This window comes from Streptopelia decaocto, assembly GCF_964273445.1.
Source record: "Streptopelia decaocto genome assembly, chromosome: 4".
Taxonomy (NCBI): Eukaryota; Metazoa; Chordata; class Aves; order Columbiformes; family Columbidae; genus Streptopelia; species Streptopelia decaocto.
The window spans coordinates 11716480-11740153 of NC_138658.1; the positions used below are offsets into that span (position 1 = coordinate 11716480).

At 42.1% G+C, this 23674-nt stretch overlaps 2 protein-coding genes across 3 annotated transcripts; one reads left to right on the top strand and one right to left on the bottom strand.

Moving 5' to 3' along the window:
* The first annotated feature begins 8663 nt into the window (after positions 1-8663).
* RPL7L1 (ribosomal protein L7 like 1) lies at positions 8664-13096 on the top strand. 2 transcript variants are annotated; one of them, XM_082052010.1, is made up of 7 exons: positions 8664-8744; positions 8895-9003; positions 10748-10911; positions 11092-11229; positions 11488-11597; positions 11841-12053; positions 12315-13096. In XM_082052010.1, the coding sequence occupies exons 1-6, from the start codon at positions 8731-8733 to the stop codon at positions 12047-12049; spliced, it is 744 nt and encodes a 247-aa protein (XP_081908136.1). In that variant the 5' UTR covers positions 8664-8730; the 3' UTR covers positions 12050-12053; positions 12315-13096. The 2 variants fall into 2 exon arrangements, with proteins under 2 accessions (XP_081908136.1, XP_081908135.1); XM_082052009.1 differs by having other exon boundaries at positions 11841-13096.
* MAD2L1 (mitotic arrest deficient 2 like 1) lies at positions 12283-16481 on the bottom strand. The gene is made up of 5 exons (XM_082052011.1): positions 16326-16481; positions 16054-16200; positions 15827-15947; positions 15060-15163; positions 12283-14308 (listed from the first exon to the last, which is right to left on the bottom strand). Exons 1-5 carry the CDS (start codon positions 16399-16401, stop codon positions 14136-14138), a joined length of 621 nt encoding a protein of 206 aa, XP_081908137.1. The 5' UTR covers positions 16402-16481; the 3' UTR covers positions 12283-14135.
* Between the last annotated feature and the right edge of the window lie 7193 nt (positions 16482-23674).

The following is a 23674-nucleotide window of genomic DNA, read 5'->3' on the forward strand; positions in this document are numbered from 1 at the left end:
CACGGCTTCGTTCAGAGCTCAACAGTGCGAGCTGCAAACCGGTAACACTGTTCTGCTGTGACTTTACATAAACCACCACAGATCGCTTCTCACAATGTTTTAATTCTCTTTTGATTGCTATTTCTGCTTGAAACAACAGATCCCTCCCCTAGTCTCCAAAACTGACCTCGGTAAAGGATATTTTGTAGTTTCGTAACAATAACCAGAGCCATAAAGGAAGAACAATTAATTTTTTTTTTTTTTAAAGGTAAAACTCATTGTCTACCATCCACCACCATTGTATTGGAATCTGACATTTAGAACAGAAAACATATCTGGGTATAGAAAGCATTTTCTATTGAGTTGTCTACGTTGAAATGATAAACTGCCTAATTAGGTTATTCCGTTCCATCTCTTTCTATGACTCCCCAGTCTGTAGTATTTTTATGAATAGTTCATGCTGTGGTGTACTTATTAATATGCTTCCGCAGCCTAAATGGCATGATTAGTTGCATTTTTATCTCAAAGGTTCAATTAAAAAGGAATCTAGTAGGAGGTAGGATTCCCAATTACTGAGTGTGGGAAAGACACCTATTCTGTTCTCACGGTCTTTCATCTCAAACATAATTCAATTGGTCTTTTTTTCCCCGATAAAATGTAGCTTTCCATCCCTGTGGAGGGAGGAGAGAGGTAATAGGGACCTGTGGAGACCATATATAATGATGTCTATTTTTACATCCACTGTTCTTTAGAGATACAGTTAAATTTGTAGTACATTCAAACTGTAGACACTGGCACTGTCTTTTAGACAGGAAAATAAATTATTTTCATCACTGTTTATTGAAAAATATTAATTTTTCTATTTCAGGTTCATTAATCAAGCCTTTACAAGTAATTTAGGAGTAAAATGAAGTTAATTTACATTTTATTTCTTACAGGTGTTTCACTTCAGAAACTTGTAAATAGGTACCACCACACTTTAGAAAATGTGAAGCATTTTGTTAGATGTAAATTTGTAATTTAATATTTATAACATAAGAACACTTGAAACTCCATACATAATTTCCAAGGACAATAATTGTGAATAGTGTGGGTGGTTTATTAGTAGCCTGCTTTTCTTCTAGTGAAGTATTCACAATAGTTATTGTAAAATCAAGTTTTCGAAGTTAGAATATTTTCCATTAGTGCTTATAAATGAATCACACTAAAGAAAGAAAAGAAATAATGGCAGCAGCATTTACTGAAGAAACTTGGCCAACCACTCTGCTGGGGCAATGCTGGAGGACTTGGTCTTGTGTAGACTGGAAAATCCCTACATTAAAAAGCATTTAATAGCTGCCAAGCCTTTGCTTCTCGCACAGGAGGCAGCCTGAAGAAGACAATGAAGTCAGAAATGAATGAGCACATTGAGCAATAATTTCATGTTCCATCTTACCAGGTAGGTCTATGTGCCTCTTGAGATATGCAGCATTCGGGTCTCTCACAGATAATCAGTTTTGGCCCAGTCTGGTGAACATCCCAGAGCAGGAGATGGTCAGAGTTTTTGTGTGGGGCTGTGGAAACCAGGGAGATTTCTCACAGAAATGGGTGCTTGCAAGATGGGCACAAACTGGAACACAGGAGGTTCCATTTAAATATGAGAAGAAACTTCTTCACAGGGAGGGTGACAGACACTGGAACAGGCTGCCCAGGGAGGTTGTGGAGTCTCCTGCCCTGGAGATGTTCAAACCCGCCTGGACACCTTCCTGTGTAACCTCATCTGGGTGTTCCTGCTCCGGCGGGGGGATTGGACTAGGTGATCTTATTACAAGGGGGTGGTCAGTAGGTCAGAGAGGTTCTCCTTCCCCTTTACTCTGCTCTGGTGAGACCACACCTGGAGTATTGTGTCCAGTTCTGGGCCCCTCAGTTCCAGAAGGACAGGGAACTGCTGGAGAGAGTCCAGCACAGGGCAACAAAGATGATTAAGGTACTGGAGCATCTCCCTTATGAGGAAAGGCTGAGGGAGCTGGGGCTCTTTAATTTGGAGAAGAGGAGACTGAGGGGTGACCTTATTAATGTTTACAAATATATAAAGGGTGAGTGTCACGAGGATGGAGACAGGCTCTTAACGGTGACAACCAACAGTAGGACAAGGGGTAATGGATTCAAACTGGAACACAAGAGGTTCCACTTAAATTTGAGAAGAAACTTCTTCTCAGTAAGGATGACAGAACACTGGAACAGGCTGCCCAGGGAGGTTGTGGAGTCTCCTACTCTGGAGACATTCAAAACCCGCCTGGACACCTTCCTGTGTAACCTCATCTGGGTGTTCCTGCTCCGGCAGGGGGATTGGACTGGATGATCTTTTGAGGTCCCTTCCAATCCCTGACATTCTGTGATTCCGTGCGATTTTGTTAGTTATACCACAATGAGGGAGGCAAGCAACATGATCTCACCGCAATGGGTGTGTTGTTAATTAGCACCCTGTTGCAGTCAATGGGGAGTTATTTTATTTATGTACTTGAATCTATTTTTAAGATGCATATTGTACAACATTTAGAAAGTATTTTAGTGTTTTAAATTATATTGAGTTCTGGTTGGTGCTATTTGCTTTGAATTCAATGAAAATGTAAGACTAATGCTCAGTTATTCTGAAAGATTTTGATGTTGCTTTTGGTTTTAACTTATCATAAATATATACCCTCTTTTGGGGTCGAATTTGTGCTCCTGTATTAGGATGCCGTATGCAGGGTCAAATGCTGAAAAATCTTGCGATAGTACTTCAGTTATGCACAGCAGGCTGGACTCACCATGGATGCAGATGTAGCAAACCCCATTACATGCAGTCTATATCCAAGGGGTGTATATCCTGTGGCTGGGATGGACTCGATCACTAGCATTGTTTTATACAAGTACCTGCAGCTCAGTATGGTGGTACAGTTGTAGTTTTTCAACAAATTACAAGGTCACAAAGTAAAGTTTCGAGAGGTTACTCGTAAAGTCTGAATAAAGCAAATCCCTTCAGTGAAAAGACAAGGGCAGAAATCTAAAATGTTAAACATTTCTATTTAAGGGAATTGTTTTTCCCCACTCATATTTTCCAGGAAGACACAAAGCCAAAAACTTAACTTTTTTAGCCCTTTCAATTTGACACCTTATTAGGTGGCCACTAGCTGAGGGTACACACCAACATTAGTCTCATCCACGTCTCTTCCTTTTGCCTAGATTATTCCTTTTGAGGCATGAAATTGATTTGCAGGATTTCTGACAAAAATACCACTGTTAAGGAACCTTATTTTTAAAATAATAAAATATACATCTATTCACAGCTTTTTACAAAAATATTTTAATTAAATATTAGTTTATCTCCATATTATTGTTATTTTCATGAAAGAAAGTCTTGGACCACCCAGCTTTTTGCTCTGTTAAAGGCTGGTTTGAGTGTGTGTATAGAGTAGTTCCTGGGCCTCTTTCCAAATCATATAAACTTTTTCCTTAAAAGATCTGAAAATGAGCATAATTTAAGTTTACAAGGTATTTTCCCCATTAAAATGTTCCCAAGATTAGATCACAGTTTGGCAAAATAAACAGAATTTAATTCTTTGGCTCTTTTTATAGGGAATTAATTACAGACAGATTTCAGTTTGGGGCACGGCTCACTGATGAGAGTGATAGACTTCAAGTGTGGCTCTTTAGCTGTTTTGAGACTGCACGTAAGGTCACGAGAGATTTTGTGGGACTTGAAATTAAATAAATGGGATTTCGTACTCTTAAAGGGAGGTGATAAAATAAGGCAAGAAATGTAACAGTCAAGATTCTTCTAACGTCCCGCTTCCCCTCCTGACCTTGCTTTCGGAATCCTTGTCCCTGTGGTGGATCCACTCTTTGTGTCCTTACTCAGCCACCCTCTCTGAAATGCAGGTGTTGATTCTGCAGCCAGGTCAGGGTCATCCCACCTCTTACTTTGCACTATGGATTGTGTCACAAGAGCCCTAAAAGTTTGCATGCAAAAGTGAGTCAATAATTTACATATTCTTAGTTATATTTGCATATTCACATTTTATTACATTCACATTTGTTTCCACAAATTCACATATACACATTTTATATATTTTATATACAGTTGTCTACTCAGCTACCAACATGTTTTTGTTACTTTGTCAAGCTGCACACATGTCACTTTCAAACTGCAGATCAAATACAGCCTGAAAACTGTAACAGCTTCACAGACATACTGTCTTGCTTTGTATTTATAGTTGTATGGCTTAGATACAGTTATAGAACTATGGCGGTGTAATATATCATACTACTATTAACTATCCCATTGTCATAGAAATATTAAGAAAATTGTAACATGAGAACCATAACTGCCAGTATGTAAACAAAAGAACAGTAAGTATAAAGGGTTGGAAATTTCTATCACAGCAGGCATGTCATAACAACTTCTTTTGGGGACATAAACTGTTGTCTAGGATTAAAAACTTCAGAAATTTAGATTCCGTGATTGCCATCAATGGTCTGTACACCAAATAGCAAACGCCTCTGTTGATGGAAAGAGAGAGACATTCAGATATTTTCAGAAAGCTAGGCCGTTGGCATAATGAAAATGAAGATTTAAGCTGTGACTAATATTCATGCTATTTATTCCTATTACAGTAAGAAAATATCTTTAAATGTTTAATCCAAACAAGCTGTGATCACTTAGTCAAAGAAGTCTATACTCATACAACTATGAAACAAACAGCATCTTCTTTTGTGAGATTCACACCCATCAGCATGAGTTTGCTATTTTTGTATTTTTTTAATGTCTTTGCATTTGTATCGATGAATAAGGTAATAAAAATACACATTACAATACATGACACAAATAGCAGTCTAAAGGATCACAGTAAAATGAAAGCCAGCCAGCCACAGTGCTAGAGAACATGAGTCATGTAAGGCCTGCAGGGCAACAAAGGGGAAGGAGGTCTGTCTTTGGTGGCTTTCATTTAGTGTAACATTCTAACGAGGTCATAACGATCCTTGCTCTGCAGGATTTTTGTAGATGCACTGTGAAGAGTTTCAAGCCAAGGTAGGCAGACACTGTGGCAGTGATTTGTGAGTGTGCTGCAGCAGCACTCCAATATGGACCGGTGTGATTATAGGGGTGTCACTTGGTTGTCTGTAAAATATTCCTAGATTTATTTACATAGGCAAGCAGCTTAGACAAAGCAGGACCTAGCTTTCTGAGAGATTTTCTTTTAAATTATTATTCTTTCCTTCTAGGGTAGACAAAAAAAACTGCCAATTTTGGAGAGATATCTACAGCCTTTGGATTTTGATCTCTCTATTTAACCTTTCAAACACCATCTCCTCAAAACAGCATTGAAGACTTGCTGCAGCTAGGATCAAAAGGTAACATGCTTTGCTAAAAAACAGATTTTGATTTTCTTAAGTGGAAGTGCAAAAAGCCTCCATGCAGCACAGGAAAAACGGGCTATATTCTTTTCTGCTGATAGAAAGATACATGTTTTCCTGGCTAGTTTTATGTGCTGAATGTTAGTTTAGAGTGCTGAATTTCAGTTTGAAACAGCTTACTGTCTAGGAAAGTGAGAATATTTTTAAGTAACCCTGCAAATAAGGGCACTTGAGTAGTCATTCGTTAATAAAATGTAACTATTAGTTAATGTTTAACAAGTCAGCCTAGGTATGCTGCTACGCTGTTACATTTCATAGCAATGGTGCTTGAAATATTTACTTACTTGTTGTTTCCTTACCATTAATAATGAAATACCTGCGATCCCACTGGCGTTTCCCTTTTGTTAAACAAACCACAATCATTTGTAGATTTAAATGGGTCCACATTTTCTATCGTGAGCTACCAGAGATTTCAGCAGCTTACCCTAATGTTAGAGTGAAACTTATATATGGTTATAGATTTGCTTCTAGTTTCTTTAGTGAAAGTTTCATATGATTTATTTCATAACCTTGTGGCTTGCTTTCTTATAATCTAAAAGGTTACATCAGAGTTGATAAGAAGCTGGGTTTGCTCACTGAGGGGTGTGTTCTTTGCAGAGCATACACCTGAGCAGGTACTGGAATGGGGGGTCACATTTCTAAACATGGATATTCAAGTAATAGGTATCAAAATAGAAGTGGCCTAACTTACAGTGTCATAAAGGTTTGCAACTTCATCAAGATGAGCAGTTAAACCTTGACATCATTGAGCTTTCTAGTGAAAGGCCCAAGTTCTTGACTGTTAGGTTGAAAGGGAAACTACAGTTGGTGTAAATCAAATCGGTAAGAGGTGCAATGGAAGTAACAAGTCCAGTGTGGAGGCACATGTCCCTCTTCTATCCCACACGGCAAAGAGGAAGGCAGCAGAACACCGTCACATTCTCATCAACTGCAACAGAATCTCTTTAGGGTGAGCTATGGCACCATCTACAGGTGATACTGCTGTCCAAACCACTCTTCCCGATTTCCCCTTCTCTCAAATAGGAATCTGAAAAAAACACGAAAGCATTGCTGTAGTTTTGGTTCTAGGCGCTTGCCAGCTTTGCTGGTCTGTCTGCTTGACTTCTGCATTCATCTGTGCTTTTGACATTCAGCTGAGTACATTCAGTGCAGTGTAAACAGCTCAATCAGGCTGCTCTCCTTAGAATTGCTCTCCCTGGGCCCCTCGCCCTGGGCTGATGAGACATGCACTGCTCTGGATGCTGTCCCACGCTTGCTTCCCCCCACCTCCTTAGCCCAGATCCTTGGGTTCAGCCTGAAATCCAGCTATGCTATAAGTAAATCCCGGCTGTGTGTCCATAATTTCAAAAGCTCCTGTAGGTTGAAGCAATAGTCCCTTCAGATTTTCGGAGAAGAGTTGCTCTCAACACAGGTTTATCACAAGCCACCTGAAGTATGCGATCCAGTAAGCATAGCAAAGAAAGGCCTGAGGCTTTCAGGTTATGATCCTGATTCCTTTTCTTCTTTTTATAGTATATGGTAGAAGATTTACCCAAAAGGACACTTGTGCTGCAAATACTGGAAGAACTTTTGGATATATTGTATCAGCAACCTCTGTTTCCTGTGGATGAGTTCTCCCTGTGTTTGTGCTCTTTCCTCTTCAAAGCTTTGGCTCCAGGTTTCATGCAAATGTCACCGTAACCCGGGACTGGCAGGACACAGTTGCTCTCATTTGATGCATGAAGGGCACAGAGGGTGTTTGTACCTGCACTGCCCCAGACAACCTAAAAATGGTGTTTCTGTGCCTTGTCCCACTTCTGCAGCCTCTTGGGCTTACAGCTCTGCACCTGGCTCCCCACCCCCAGTCCCTCGCTCCCTGACCACCCTGCTCCGGTGCAGCTGGGCGCGGCTTGCTGCCTCCTCCCGCCGGCCCTGCGGCCTGCGAGGTGCAGTTGTCTCCCTGATTTACAGCACCTTGACCACATTTGAGATCCTTTCCTCAGCGGCTGTGACCAGCTGCCTGCCTACACATCAGGTATGCTGTGTGGCCCACGAGTCCTTACTTGGGTCTACTTGGTTCTTCAGGCAGGACCTGCTGTATGGGCACAGGAACCACTGCACTTAGAAGCCACCTGAAGGGAGAGACAATGGCCTGTTTCCTCCTAGCGAAGCCCCCAGGGTGTTCATAAGAGAGGCAGGAAGGCAAGCTCCTTCTGAAAGGCTTTTTCTCCGTCGCAGACCTCTGTTGTGGTGAGACATCTGCCTTGCACCAGGAGAAATGAGGAGAGGGACACATCACAGCCCGAGAACATCATCTCAACGTGGCCACGCAAGCTGCTCGGGGCAGCAGTTAGATCCAGGGGCCACAGCCCTTTCCAGGGAGCTCACGATGGGGATAAGGCTGAACCCCATTCATGTTTATAAATACATAAAGGGTGAGTGTCACAAGGGTGGAGCCAGGCTCTTCTCTGTGACAACCAGTGATAGGACAAGGAGCAATGGATACAAACTTGAACACAGGAGGTTCCACTTAAATATGAGAAGAAACTTCACAGTGAGGGGGACAAACACTGTAACAGGGAGGTTGTGGAGTCTCCTTCTCTGGAGACATTCAAACCCGCCTGGACACCTTCCTGTGTAACCTCATCTGGGTGTTCCTGCTCCGGCAGGGGGATTGGACTGGATGATCTTTTGAGGTCCCTTCCAATCCCTGACATTCTGTGATTCTGTGAACTTGGTGCCTTTTAAGTATGGAGGAGCAGCAGAAAAGGGAACATGCTTAAGACCTGCATTGTGGTCCCACAAAGCTGTGTCAGGTCTGAGCTCAGCAAACCCCCAGCCTGGCCATGGTGGCAGCTGCCTGTGGGCTCCGCAGCAGCCTGTGTCTGCCCGGATCAGCGTGTGTACGGTACCCCGCTCTGGGCTGTCCCCACAGTGTGGGCAATGGCTGCCGCACGGGCTGGAAGAGCTGAGGGGCCTCACAGACACCACCTTTGCTTTTTATTTGCTTATTTTTTTATTTTATTTTATTCCACTGCTCCGGCATCCTTTGGGATGTTTGAAGCAAGGCGGAGGAGGTGCCTGGTTTCAAGGTACTCTCTGCTGGGGGTGCGGGTCTTGCTTTCCGGGCTGTCAGAGACCGGCCATCTCCTCCCAAACTCTTCCCGCTGACACATCATGGCCCGGACAACACAGGCTCGCCCTTCCCCTCCCCGGTCAAACGCCCCCGTGCGCCACACGGTACGAGACGAGGAGGAGCTGACGCCTGCTCCGCCCCGCCAGGCCGCGCGCCCCGCCCCAGCGCATGCGCCGCAGCGGCACCGGCTCCCGGGCGAGATGGCGGAAGAAGAGTGAGTGGCGCTGGGCAGTGGCCGCGGATCCGCTGCCATCCGGGGGGACTGCGGGGCCGGGGGGTCGGTCGGGGGGTCGGTCGGGGCAGTGGGGAGGGCTGCGGTGCCGTGTCGTGTGGCTGGATCTGAACGGCTTCTCCCGCCCCGCAGGCCGAGGCGGCGGATCCCGCTGGTGCCGGAGAACTTGCTGAAGAAGAGGAAGGCCTACCAGGCCATCAAGGCCACCCAGGCCAAGCAGGCGCTCCTCAACAAGCGGAAGGTAGGGCTGCCCCCGGCACGTGTACATCCCGGGCGGCCCCCCGGCGCGGCTGCCCCTGGCCGGGTTGTGTTACGGGGGGGGGGAACCGTAATTCCGTGCAGCCCTACAAACGGTCTGAGCCGCCGGCTGCCTCTGCGGAGGGGACGCCGAGCTCTGCGGCTGGGCCAAGGGAGGCAGCTGTTCGCTGAGATGCTGGTCCTATGGATCATCTGCGAGGGCAAGCCTGAGTTCATTGCTTCAGTTGATGAGCATCTTACCTTAATGAGCCCTGCAGATAGGACTAAACCTTTTGTGCCGCTACACCAAAGCACAAATTTATTAAAAGCTCTGAGTCGTTTGTCTTATATTATTGATTACCAAAGAGGTTGTGTGTGTAGTCACACATAAAATGCAATGCTGTCAGATTGTTTGTGTTGCCATGGGAGTGCACTGCCTGAAACCAATTCACCTTTGCGTTGTAAGCCCTCATGGAGACAGTCTGCTTTTCTGAGGGTGTGTTTAGGGTTAGATATGTATCATTAGCTAAATAAATCTATTAGAGCATAGGCAGGTCATTGTGAAGCCTTTTTGCACGTGTGGGGTGGTTTGTGTTGCTAGTGCAGAGACCCCCTGTGCATCTGCTGTGTGTGGTTTCCAGATGGGCAAAGTGCAGCAAACCTTTTGATTTCAGACCTTGAGGCCTGTTCTGCTGGATCTCAGCTGATGTAGCAGGTGCCTGCGTTCCCAGTAAATCTTTCTGTGAAGTTGGTGGGATTACGTGCAAAACTCCTGCCATTTTTGTGAGATACTGTGTTTATGGTTTTCTTAACTATATGAATGGTTTGCTGTATTTCCAAGCTGGAAGCATAAACAATAATCTTAAATAGCTAAAAAGCTTTTAAGATTCTCTCTAGAAAAATTACCCTAGTGGTGAGATTTTGATCAAGTCTTCCTGCTTTGAAAATTCAAACCAATTTCATGGGTGATTCACAAGGTGAAATAGAACAGAAGACCCATAACATTAGATTCTTTATTTTTAACATAGTGTAATAACTTAGCTGGTAGTTATTTACAATAGTATTGGGTAACTGCCATGTGCATTCTGCTCCTGTCTATATGAGAAAGGAATATGATTTAGGTGGATGTACTTGTTCCTGAGCTAAGCATAGGCATTTAAACATAATTCTGAAAATATTTTTTTTCAAGTGGTCTGGATTTTCTGTATTTAAATCAGTAATACTTAATAGTTATTTGAATGCTTGGGGTTTTGTTTGTGTGTGCTCCTTTATAGGGAAGGACTTTAAATCCAGTTATTTTTTGTTGGGTGGTAATTTTAAGTCACACTAGGCTACTGCTGTAGCATCCTTTTTACCCAGATATGTACATTGTCTCTGGCTTTCCCAGTGATTTGCTGAGCTGTGTATGTAGGTGGGCAAATCTGTCTGTCTGTGACTGTAAATTATTTGATTTCTCCTATACCTAGAAGCATCATGGGTCATCTTTGTTTTTCCTAACTTATTTTTGTTCTGAGGAAAAACTCTTTGTTCACTATTCGTAAATTATAGCTAACTGCTTGAAGTTTGTAAATTCATATGTTGTCCCTCAGTTCTGTCTCTTTTGGGCTTAGATGATCGAATTTATTTTCTTACTTCCTCTAAAACCGAAAGAGCATAGGTTAGCGAGTTCTGAATTTGATTTGGCCCTTGAGATGCAAACCTCTAAGACTGATGGGAAGGGTGATAATTTCTTATCCTTTTGTCTTTAGCAACAGAAAGGGAAACAAATCCAGTTTAAACGCCTTGAGGCTTTTGTTCGAGATTCATGGCGCAAACACCGAGATGATGTCCGTCTGAGGCGCATGGAGCAGAGACCGGGGCAGACAGTTGTACCTCAGGAGCACAAACTGGCCTTTGTTGTGCGGATTGCAGAGTAAGAAACTTTTGTTACTCCTTACCTTTGTTATTGCTGCTGTTTGTAACTGTCATACCATTTCAAAGCAAAGAAAGTGTGATCAACCCAGACGTGTCTCTTTGCAGATAATCTGAGGCCTTTTGTTGCTGTATTAGAGAAATGTGGCTATTATTATAGTACTTTTTTTTTCTGACTCAGTATTCAGGGAGTGAGCCGGAGGGTAAAAAGAGTGATTGATTTGCTGCGGCTGAGAAAAAATTTCACTGGAACATTTGTTAAACTGACGCCATTATCACTAAAGATGCTGCGGATTGTGGAACCTTACGTGGCATGGGGGTGAGTCCCGTGACTTGACAGTAGTTTGTATCTACATACAGCTTTTTGATTCTCCATCTGGTATCACAGATCCATAGCTGGCTTTTCTAGTAATGATCAAAACTTTGTGCATTTTATATCTGAAGCTTGTTAGTGTGCCTTTTCTCATTGTTCTAAACATAATTTGGTTACTTTCCTACCTTTCTACAAAGAAGTAGAGTGGGACTTCTGCTGCATTTTGTGTCTCTGTTACAGAATCTGATTTTTCTTTTTGTGCAGACACCCTAATCTGAAATCAGTACGAGAGCTCATCCTGAAACGGGGCCAAGCCAAGATTAAGAAGAAGAGAGTACCTCTGACAGACAATATGCTGATAGAGGAACATTTAGGTGAGGAAAAGGAGGCAAGAATTAAGTGAATCAGGAAAAGAGGTGGATGTTGAGAGTTTGCAGTCTGACCTAAGAGAGGGGGGAGGGAGGAGAAACATTGCAAGAAATGCATATGGAGGAGTGGCAATTCTGGAGTAGCATGAGGAAGGATGATACAGCTGGACGTCTCATGTCTGTTGTTTGTGGAGGATGTTTTGTTTTGTTTTAATTACTATTGATTTATTTATAATTTTTTTCCTGTAGGGGACTGTGGTATTATTTGCCTGGAAGACCTTATTCATGAAATCTATTCAGCTGGGAAATATTTCAAAAAAGTCACCAATTTTCTATGGCCATTCCATCTGTCCGTGGCTCGCCATGCTTCACGTAACAAAGTGGGTTTCCTCAAGGAAATGGGTAAGCCCGGCTGCAGAGGTGAAGCAATCAACCAGCTTATACGCCAGCTGAACTAGTCAGGTGAGGAGTGCCTGTTGTGTGACTTCTACATCTTACCTGGTTTCCTGATAACTATACTGCCATCGGAGATGTGGGGACTCCTTTGTTTTGGATTCATCACTTCAGAAATGACCCTCAAGGGAGAGGAAAGTAATGAAGAGCTTGGGTCCCATTAGGTATCGGCAAATCCTATTGGACACCTCCATAAAGGCTTGACTTCTGGGAGATTGCCTTGAAGTGACTGTTACGGGGTTTGTTAACTTCATTCTTTCTGTTGTGCAGGGTCTTTTGGAAGCTCCAGGATTTATAACCTGTTCCTGTCACGTGTACTTTTCATGGGCATGGGCTATATTAAATGATATAATACATCTCTTGACTGTTGGTACCTTTATAACAGAAGAAAAAATATGTAGATGGTGATGGAGATGCACTTGGGCTGGTCCTTGAAGAAGATGATGCTAAATTGTATTTGGTACAAAAAAAAAGTGACTTGAACTTTCTGGAGCAATCTGGATTCTGTATTGCTGTAAAACAAGTTTTTTATGCTCATTACTGCTGGCTCTGTACCAGCTACCCCCTGATCTCATATTTGGTATAAAGCAGTGGTTGTTGTGTCCTGATTGAAATTTGTGTTTTAGCTGACTTGTACTCAGTCCTTTGATCCAGTCTTCCCTGGGGGAAGTGCTTGAAGTTGTGCTCCTTGAAATGCACCTCGTCCTACGTGTGAAGGGGCAGTGCAGTCACCTGTTTAAGAGTATTGCTGGCAAGCAAAACACACTGTAGTTACTCCTGTTACTGCGGTGCAAACCCTGGTCATAAATAACAAAATTTTTTGCAAGCCCTGCTATTGAAAAATGAGATTTTTTTTTTTTTGAAGTACCTAGATTGTATTTATTTTAAAAAGCCATGATTCTGTGCTCCTCAATTACAAAAAGCTGTCTCTTCAATTCTGAGATTGGGACTGCTGAAAACAAATCCCTAATAGGAAAGCCCATGAACTTTTTTATACAGTGATAGAGTATGTGTGATCAATGTTTTTTAAATAAACTGTTTTTGAAGTTAAACTTTTGTACCACTCTCCCTGTTATGTCTCTCTAGAACAAGAGTGGGAAAGTTGTTATTTTCAAATCCCAAACTGCTACTATTATTTAATAAATATGGAAGGTCACTGTGACTGTTTATACTGTTACTTGAAGACTTAAGTAGGGGCAAATTATTAATCCATTAATGGATTTCCTCTTGACTCTACCACTCTTGTTTTTGAGATTTGGAGGAAACCGTTAAAGCAACAATACTGAGGGTTTGGCATCTTGTGGTTTTGTTTTTAAGTAGAGGATGCCTTCAGGGCTTCATTACTTCTATGAATTATTACACAAAGATGTATTTCATAAAAGCATCTAAAATACAAAGTACTAGAGACTCTGAATTAGAGAACACTATACAATTTCAAGCTTTATTCTGTAAAACAAAAATACAAACATAGAAAATGCTTGACAGACACTAGAGACATACACTTAGACGCCACCATATCCAGAATTAGAGTTCAGCAGTCATTAATATACAAGGCTTCATATATTTAAGATTTTCCTGATAAACAGCTGTTTTCATTGTAAAGAGGTACAAGTAACTTCACAATTGTTCTGTTGATCCATTTTAAGATTGTTTATGGTAACAGAAAAGTCCAGGCTTTTAACATGAAGAATATCGGAAGTGAGATGGTTTTTGGTGCCAGAGAGAACTTAAGCCTGTTAGTAGAATGCAGTTTATGATAAAATACTAAATTACAGAGTCTGAAGCCAATTCTAACAACTAATCTTAGTTTTAGGCAGTTTTTCTAGTCCATGTGGTAGTTTAACACACTTTGGCTCATACAGTTCAGTAAGAATTCAGCTATCATTATGAATACTTTATTTAGGCTTCTTTAAAAACAATGCCAGCTTAGTCTAGTGTTACACCACATTATCTGTCATAGACAAACACTTTGCCCTTTTTCTGGATCATACTTTGGCAAGAGCAACAGTAGTGATGTGCTCATGACTTAGCTGCAGTATGAACAGAAACTATACAAGGAGACAGGGATATATACAAAAGCACCCCCATATCTTAGGGAAAGGAATCCTTTTTGTAAGCAACTGTGCTGTTGACTTTGTGGATTGTAGTTGTGAAGGAACGAAGACAAACCTCTTCTGAATTGGCAATGAATTGTGGTCCTGACTCTTCCCACTTTTCTGGCACTGCCAAATCTTTGTCTGTGTATATCAGCAAATCAAAAGCACCTGGAAGCAAGTGCAAACAAGTTAACAGTACCGCATGCATAAGAAAACAAGTTTGAAGATAAAGTACATCCTCTAGAACTTGTGACCTGTACCAAAGCTCTCAGAAATCACACATACTGTGAAAAAAAAACAATAGCAGTTAAAACATTAAAACAAGTCCTGGTTATATTGACATGCAGCCATTTTCATTTTCTACTCAAGCAAGTGTGATGCGATTAGTCAGTCTTCAAAACCTTAAAATGCTGTGGTTCTGAGCTCTATGTAATACTTCATGTGAACTTAATGGTCGGTTATTAATACAAGCCTGTCCACAGCTAGTCACAAAGTAATTATGAAAACTTTAATTCCTCAGAGTGCACATACTAATTTCATTAAGCTAGTTAAGCCACCCTGAGTTCTGTCCTTTTCACAAAATAAGTATTTTGGGGAGAAAGTACCACTACACCCTTTATTTAAACTTGCTTTAAATTCTTTAGTGAGAGCCAGAGCACAGTATTTACATTTGCATCTGTTTTAGCTGTTTGTTGTGCAAAGTGTTGGATCTGACACGTGGTTTTCCATACTGTACACAATTGCAAGAGGCATCATCCAAGTCTAACAAAATGCCGTCTCAAATGTGATGATATATGACATTTCATGTAATAATTAAAAAGCCCCATAAAATTAGCAGAAAATATTTTCTAAAGTGGAAAAGTTGTTCAGGTTTTCTGAAAGAAATATTTATTTCTTTCATAAAGTTGGGAATACTCACAGGCAGCTTCCAACAGCGGCAGAAAAGTTACTGTGGCAGTTATTTGTCTGATAACAGATCTAATTTCATCCTGAATAGCTTTCTGAGTTTTTTCTCGGGGTGCACTGGAAAAATAAGAAAATTCTGTTAAGAAAGCAAGCTGCTATACTGGCTTTTTTTAAAAAACACATTTCTGTTTATTAAGCTGCTGTTGGTCTGTTTAGTATATGATTTTGTGTAGTAGGGACACTCTTATAAGCCTTAGGTGGACAGGCTTAGAAAAAGTGAAATGATTGTCAGTTTCACTTTATTGCTGGTGGAGCTTCACTATATTTTTCAGGGATGTTACATTTATTCTCAGTCTGGAATGGATAACATTTTGGCATAACAATGAGAAAGCAGTTCTTAAGGGCATGTACCTGCCATGGGTTTTTAAATATTTTGCTGAAGATTAAGGCTTGATTTTTAATCTAAGGCTTAAAAAAACCAAACCAAAACAGCAAAAACACCACCAAGACCAAACAAACAAAACCCAGAACTAAACACATGAGGATTATGCATACTTCAGTCATACAAGTGGTTTACAGACAAACAGAAGGAATAGCAGTGAGAAAGGCAGTAAGTTTGGCAAGATTTGAAGGTGCATCTTCTGTGCTCACACCGAGAGAACGCCATCTCAGCTGCTCTAAGGTAACCAGGCCGTGCTGGTGTACACAGCCTTTATCTTGTGCCTGCACAGCTCCCAGGTGCAGGGAAGAGTAGGTGCAAGGAAACACTTTGTTACCGACCTCTCATCCTTTGCAGTTCGGTCACACTCTATGTCGAACTGCCACCGCTCCAGAACGTCGTTGTTCTCAATGCTGGAGATGACCACCACCAGGCGCTGCACGCTGCACTTGTACAGCCACTCTGAAAGAAGCCACAGCGGTTACTCGCAGCGCCAGGAGATAAGACACGGGAGGGCATCGCAGCCTCCCGCCGGGGTGAAGAGACCCGCTCGGCCCCGCAGCCCCACCTTTCATCTGCTCCACCACGTTGTTGAGGTAGTTCTTCAGCTCGGGGTCGGTGGTGATGAGGAGCGTGAGCCCGTACTTCTGGACACGGGTGAAGGTCTCGGGAGGGTAGATGCCCCGCTGGTAGAGGATGCTGTTGATCCCATAGACTGCAACACAAGCGACAGACATGTGTGCGTGAGGCGCCTGGGCCCCCGCCGGCGGCCATGTCCAGTGGGCCGGCCTGCCGGCCCTGCATCCTCCCTGGTTCCCCGAAGCCCCCGCAGCCTCTTACAGAAAAACTCGGCGACGATCTCGGCACTGCCCCGCAGGGTGATGCCCTGCTGCTCCCGGCCGAGCTGCTTGGCCATGAGGGCGTGTGGCGACGGGCTGCGCGGCCACCTCTTCCCCGCCGCCCGGTTCAAATGGAGCCCCGCCCCGCTGGCCGCCCCTTTCCGGCCCAGCAACGGACCCCGCGCGTGCGCGCCAGCGCGACCACGCCCCCTCCAGCCCGCGTGGGCGGGCTGCTGGGGCAGCTGTCGGTCTCGGTGCGCATGCGTGTGGCGCGCGGCGCGGCCGTTAGCGGCTGAGGGCTGGGCCGGCGGGGTGCGCAGGGCGTCCCGGGTGCTCCCGACGTGTCTCCTCCAGCTGGTGCGTGCAGCTGCCTCTTGGAAATAAAAGCTCTTTCTGGTTAAACGTTTCGCCTGCTGGAAGTGCCGCGGCACGGGGGGCCGCGCCGTCACCTGCGAGCGGGGCCGGGAGTGCAGCGGGGCCGGGAGTGCAGCGGGGCCGGGAGTGCAGCGGGGCCGGGAGTGCAGCGGGGCCGGGAGTGCAGCGGGGCCGAGGGGAGCGGGGCCGAGAGTGCAGCGCGTCCTCGCAGTGGGAGCGCTGGTGGCCGCGCGATCGCAGACATGACTCTGGTGTCTTGGTCTGCGTGAAGGCACTTTCGAGCTTAGAAAGGGCACTTTGCAGGTACGAACGAAATGAAAGAAAAGGATGCCCAGAGAGGTTGTGGAGTCTCCTTCTCTGCAGAGATTCAAAACCCGCCTGGACACCTTCCTGTGTAACCTCATCTGGGTGTTCCTGCTCCAGCAGGGGGATTGGACTAGATGATCTTTTGAGGTCCCTTCCAATCACTACCATTCTGTGATTCTGTGAAGCAAGTACCTCGTTTATGGGTCATTTTTGGTAGCGTTCAGTATGTGCATCACGTACTAGGTGTCTGAAATAAAAACTATCTATTCTGCAAGTATAGGCAGCGGGAACCTGGGAAAGTGGGATGAAACAAGTGCTTGCTTCTTAAACCCATAGAATATGGGTAACAGAAACAGTAGTTAAGAGGCACAGAGAAAGGCAGGAAATGCACAAGCTCGGGGCTCTGGACATACCCGCTCCTGCTGCCGGGCTGCTGCAGCATGCGGCAAATGTGAGTTGGTTAAAGCACTAGTTTTCTGTACTTTTTTTATTACTTGGACTGTTGTGCTGTCTCTCTGGCTTACTGCTTGATGCCGGTAAGACTCCTGCTTTTCTCATTTTAGTGTACACTGTGTCTGGGGACTATAAATGAAGATCAATTTGTATTGAGATAGCAGCAATGCTATAAAATACACAGATTGGCAAGATACTGTTTGGATTAGGAAATGACTTTCAGTTTTTTGGTTGGTGCTATAAACTTTTCTCCAACTCTAGTATTGAAGCTTGAAGTTTTGGCATTATCAACTGGAATAGCAAAAGCAATTATTCCAAGCCCGTGCTTTCTTGGACTCCTGTAGTGTAGGTTCTTTTATAATTTTGTCAGTATTGTAGGATATGGTCTCCTCTCTGTTTATTATTTCAAATGCTCAGTATCTAGTTCTGCGGAGGATTAGTGTGTGAATGTGCTTGTATTTCCGTGCTAAGGTTCAAATGACGTTGCAATGCCAGTTGTCTGCAGCCTAGAGAACCAAATACAGGTTACACTGGACAGAGTTAGTGCTTTCTGGACAGGACCTTTGCTGACCCAATCACACAATGATGCCAAGCAGACAGAAACACCAGATGTGATCAGCCCACATTGGTTTTGCTTGGTAGGTTACCAAACTCTGGATGCATATTCAAAAGCTTTCCCATCTCTGCTGTGACACTGGGAGTATTTTGAAGATTGCTGAAAAGTCCTCCAAATAATTTGCAATTGCTCATACTTATTCAGAGCTTTTCAGAATACTGTTGCTCAACAAAACAAACACAACCTGCTCGACACTTGTTTGTGTGAGATGAAGGAAGGAGGAAAAACTGTGCACCCTGCAGCTCTTTACAACCTTGGGTGTTGGGGTGAGGCACAGCATGGTTAGGGCTGGACAGACCTTACCCCTTATGGTTATACTACTTGTTCACAGATGGACCTTATGAAAATAACTACACTTTTATTTTTTTAATCTCAACTTTGCTTGTATAGATCAGAAGAATCTCATAGCAGGCCTATTATTTGTCATTGTCATATATAGAACATTGTCGCATTAAATGGGTCTCTAGATGTAGATTGGTGTAACAGAAGACATGTAGAATCAGAGAAAGTATTTATATCATCTGATGAAATTTGTGTTTAATTACCGACTGTAATAAAGGTTTTCTATTCTGAATCTTCTTTTAGAGGATTTTTTCCTCTTCATTGATCATGGTAGACTAAGCTACCTAAATTAGGCTCTAAAAAGTTGAGTTGTGTGGGTATTTTTGCTTCACATTTATCACTTTCTTTATCTGTCCCTTGGGCTGCTGCGTTTATCTTGCATCTTTCTAACTGCCATACCTTGGTCACTATTTTATTCTCTCTTCCTCCCATTTTTCCTTCATAAAACTGAGCTTGTAGGTGAGTTGTCGTAACATAACTAGAAAATCTCTGTAGGAAGAATGTGAACAGTATTTAGAAAATACTTCTGTAAAAGTTATGAGTATCTGAAGACACAAGTTGGTAAAGGGAGAGACTGTTCAGTTTTGATCAGCTTAGCTTAAAAGATAACTTTACAGCATGCACTGGGCTGAGGAGGATTCCAGTAAATTAACTCTGTGTCTTCTGTAGTAGAAGAGGAGCACATGTAGTTTGCTGCCTTTTTTTTTTTGTTTTTAAATGTGTTGCAGTTGGGGGTTGAGAGAGGAAGAAGTTGGGATGCTGTGTAAGAATAACAGGTGTTTTTATTTTCTCCTTAAATATGCATACATTAATTCTAAACTTCTGCATGTTTCCTCCATTCCCCACACTCATACCCTTGAACCTATTTGAAAATTGTAAAGATAGATGCAAAATATTTAACGATAGAGATGTGGAAACAGAAAGATAACTGGATGGGGGCTTCCAAGGGGCTTTATTTCTTAATCCTGTTTTTTTTTTTTTTTCAGTGAATTTATAGTTTTGTGTAGACACTTGGGCAGAGTGCTCACTGGCTTGCAGTGAACCAGCTACCCTGTGAGTTAAGAGTGGGAGGTAAGTGGCAGTAACTAATGGCAATTAGCAGAGGTCTGGGCAGCTACGCGTCCCTGAAGACATGAGCTGTTTTGGGGGTTGTGTCTTCACGGAGCGAAGCTGATTATCAGCCTACAGAATATGACAATTTCCATCCCTGTACCAAAGAAGAAATGAAAAGAGAGAGGGGCTTTTTAACGGTAAGGGATACTTTCCACCTTTTCGTTGCAGCTCCCAGGTAATCTAATAGCCCTTTTGCCTTCTTCCCTCCTATTTCCTGTGCATCATTCTGATTCTCCTGAGGGTTTTGGAATGCTGACCACCGCTGTAGTTGCCAGTACCCAGAATTTACAGAAGATATTGAGCTTGATTCTTGTTCTGCAGGTCAGGCTTTCTGCTCCCTCCCTTCCTCAGCCCAGCTTGTGGTGTTTGTGGATCACATGTTGGGTGGGCCAGTTCTCATCTGTCTGACCTTCTATGATTTTTGGTGAAATTGTTACTTTCCTCTACCAGTTGCTTAGTCTCTGTGCTATAGGAGGGGGTGACATTGGGGTGGTTCCCAGGAACAGCTTTTCCTGGACACAGGGTAGGCCACCAGCACAGCCAAGTACAATTGTTGTTCCTTTAAGTGTTATTGTTAAATCTTTTAAATCTTTAAATCACTTTGTTGCATGTGAACTTCTTCACTGCCTTTCATTGTGTCTTCACGTCTTGCATCAAGGATTCCTGTGGTGATTTATTACTATATGGAATTAACTCTAGAATGAATGTAAAATATTTCAACAGGTATTTTATTACCAAGCTTGATTTCTTTTTTGTTGTTGTTATTGGTCAAGTTCAATGGTCTTCATAGCATGAAAGTGTGCAGGATAGGTAAAGGTACTTAATGTCAGCTGTCAAAATATTAATATAAGGTTTATTTTCAAGTTGGTTAATGCTAACATAAACCATGGAATATTGTTACAGGTAGCAATACTATATTCTTTCACCAACAGCAATGAAAGAGCAGTGCAACTCTTGTATTGAATTTTCAGTATTCATTAAAATAAAATGACTTCCAAATGAGTCAGTATGGGCTGATAAGCTGCACTAGAACTTGTGTGATAAGTATACTTCTCAAAGAGACTTCCTCACTTTGGTTTTGAACACTGTTTAAAACTTTTAAGAAATGCTTTTAATTTTAATGTTATCAGCGGTACTGAATGTATTTTAAAACTAGACTTATTCAGGCAACTACTTCTTCTAGAAAATTAGAGAGATTTTATGTTTTCTTATTTAAGGCAATGGAAGAACACCATTTAGCTTTGAAATAGATATTGACCACCTTGTACAGTGAAGTAATTTTTGTGTATTTTGAGAGTTTTGAAAGCTACTTCTGTGTAACAACTCTCTGACTCTCCTGACTCCCCGTTCTCCCTGTTTGGTTTTGTTCGTTTGTTGTTTTGTTTTGTTCATTTGTTGTTTTGTTTTGTTCATTTGTTGTTTTGTTTTGTTCGTTTGTTGTTTTGTTTTGTTTGTTTGTTTTTGTTTTTTGTGTTTGTTTTTTATTTCCCCTCCCCTCAAAGACCTGACATTTGTGTTAAGCATCCTCGGGGAATAATGTAGGGTTTTGTGATGGTTTTACCTTTCAACTTCCAGCAGATGGCACCAGGCACATAGGTTATCTGCATCATTTCAGTTTGGTCTTGAAGTACAGTAAGTTTATTTTACTGTTATGTGCTTTAATTTAGAGAAGTTGTAGATGCATTTCTTTTGCCAATTTTTAAAAACCGTTGCAGAATGAAGGAAATATTTCACTTGTTGCCTATTTTTGATGTTTACCTATAGTTGCTGTTGCTCTGAAGACAAATTAACTGATGAACAATTATTTTTAAGTGTTTCAAGAGAGGACAGGAATCCTGTTACAGAATCAGAGAAAGCAGAACTTGAATGAGCTTTCTGTGCCTTGAAAATGTCATAGTCCTTGATGACATCATGTTACAGTAGAAAGAGCTGATGTGAAATCCACTGAATTCAGCTATTTGCTCCTTCATCCCCTTTACTACTTAATCCCCTCACTTGAAGGCTGATAATTTGAAAGATGAATACTAATCCAGTTCATGTTAACTCTTGTCATATCTGACATGTTCATATTTAGAAATCAATGAAAAACTAAGGAGTGTTCAGGTAGTTTAGGCTTACTGAGCTAGATAGTTAAAAATACCTTATCTGAAAATCTGGGCAGTATTCGTTTACTAATATTGATAGCTTAAAAGCAAATAAAGAATATGTCTTTGCACAAGAACATCATTGAACTAGGTATGGGAAGTATCAGATAAAAAACAATATGCAACACATACAATTCTACTTCAGGTGTAAACAGGCTCCTCTCAGTTCATTACAGATCACATGGAAAGTGAAACGTCCTAATTATTTTAATGTCACTCAATAAATAATAAGTAAGTACTTAACGTGTTTTCTTAGAGTTTAGTCGTTTATCCATTTTCAGTCTGACTGCCACTTAAGAAACCAGGGAAGACTATTTTGGGTCCTAATCACCCTTAAAAAAGTCACTTAAAGGCAGACAGTGCAAAGTATCTAGGAACATTTGCAAAGACAGTTGCAAAATATCTAGGAAAACAAGTGAATAAAGGGTTTGGTAAAACAATTTGAATAAAATCACTTTATTTTCTAATCAATTAATGGGCCCAGAAGGACGTGCTATTCACCGCTTGTTGTGTTGGTCAGCACTGGCAAAATTTTTAGGAGAAAAATGAGAAGATTAGAAAACAACATTTGAAAGTTCTTGCTAGTTATCTGTGTCTCCTGCATATGGGATGGCCTCATGCAGATCTCATGATCTGAGGTTGTTAGGACTGTTAAAATGGAAACCAGATGGCTTGGTAATGTGAGTAGCAGTTTGATGCTAAGTGTTCCTTAAAATCTCCCCTCTTTGAAATCTGATTTGAGTGAAAACATGACATTATTGCTCAAGGTAAGCTGTTCCTTGGTTGTAATCAGGCAGTTAGTGGACAGGCAGACCAAGAGTAGATACTTACTCTGATGTTCAGGTCACCCTTGCTACTGAGAAGAAATCATTGAGCTAAAGCAAAGTTGTACTTTGTGTTAGTGGAATGATTTGCCACATATTTGATGTGATAAATTTCTTTAAGTCTTTAAAGATGTTAGTGAAAAAGTCCATGGATGTGGACTTAGGTGTAATGAAGCAGCAACCTAAGCAGTGATCTCACGTTTGTCAAAGAGAGCAAAAAAAATAATAAATATTAATAAATATTTTTCTTTAAATGCAGTGTCACTGCAGTTGTTGCAGAAATGCAATATAACCTGTTAAAACAGGAGAGAAAGGTTATGCAGACCTTCTGCTTGATGAGAAGAAATTGCTGAGCTTTTAATGTTTTTTTCTTATCAGTTTTTCAACTGAGTAAACTGATTATTACCCAGTTACATCGAGGGGTGGCATCATTGCTTTGCTGTGCTCTTTGTTTAAGCTACATATTGGCCCAGGGTTTCTTTTTCCGTTCCACGTTCCACAAGGACCATGCATTGTGGCTGTACGGTGTTTTGCAGGGTGACACCGTCCCATGTCGCTACTGCATTTGGGAGGCAGCACTCGGTCTCATTTCCGCCCTTGCTTGCCGGGGACTTTTTATGAACTTGGGCTAATCAGTTTAGATCTGAGTTTCCAATAAAAGATTTAGAAGTCCTGGAAGCTTAGATACATCTCTGCAACTTCTACCTTGCTCACTGCCATCTTTTTATTTTAAGAACAGAAAAATTCTACTTTATTTTTTCTAGAGGAGATGTGCCACCGATAACACTTATTTAATGCTACGATATCAGAACAGTCATCTGGCATTGAGAAGACTGAGGTTCAATAACTAGCATCCAGAAGATATTCAAACCCTCATCTCCCATGCACAAAGAAGTGTTCTTGTCATCAAGATTTAGGCTGGTTTGGCTGGGCAACATTCTTTATCCCCTCTGTTGAAACTGTGCTACAGAACAGAAGGGGATTGAAAATCCATTTGAAGAGACAGAAGGGAAAAGGAAGAGATAGGGTTTTAATGGTCTGACCTGGCAAAGAGAGTCCAGAACTGCAGTCCAGCTGCCAAGTTATTTTGTGTTTCACATACTTTATTTTCCATATAATTTTGCTTAGCATAAGCTTTTTAGTACTAGTAAAATCCAAACATACTGAGAGCTCCTGC

Excerpts from the sequence above, each read along its gene's own strand:
- MAD2L1 (XM_082052011.1), bottom strand. The coding sequence starts at position 16,401 with ATGGCCAAGCAGCTCGGCCGGGAGCAGCAGGGCATCACCCTGCGGGGC. Across the intron at positions 15,948-16,053 it reads CGTGGTGGAGCAGATGAAAG|AGTGGCTGTACAAGTGCAGC; the intron begins GTGGGGCTGCGG and ends GGCTTCTTTCAG. Across the intron at positions 15,164-15,826 it reads CGAACTGCAAAGGATGAGAG|TGCACCCCGAGAAAAAACTC; the intron begins GTCGGTAACAAA and ends TTATTTTTCCAG.
- RPL7L1 (XM_082052009.1), top strand. Across the intron at positions 11,230-11,487 it reads GAACCTTACGTGGCATGGGG|ACACCCTAATCTGAAATCAG; the intron begins GTGAGTCCCGTG and ends CTTTTTGTGCAG. Across the intron at positions 11,598-11,840 it reads GCTGATAGAGGAACATTTAG|GGGACTGTGGTATTATTTGC; the intron begins GTGAGGAAAAGG and ends TTTTTCCTGTAG.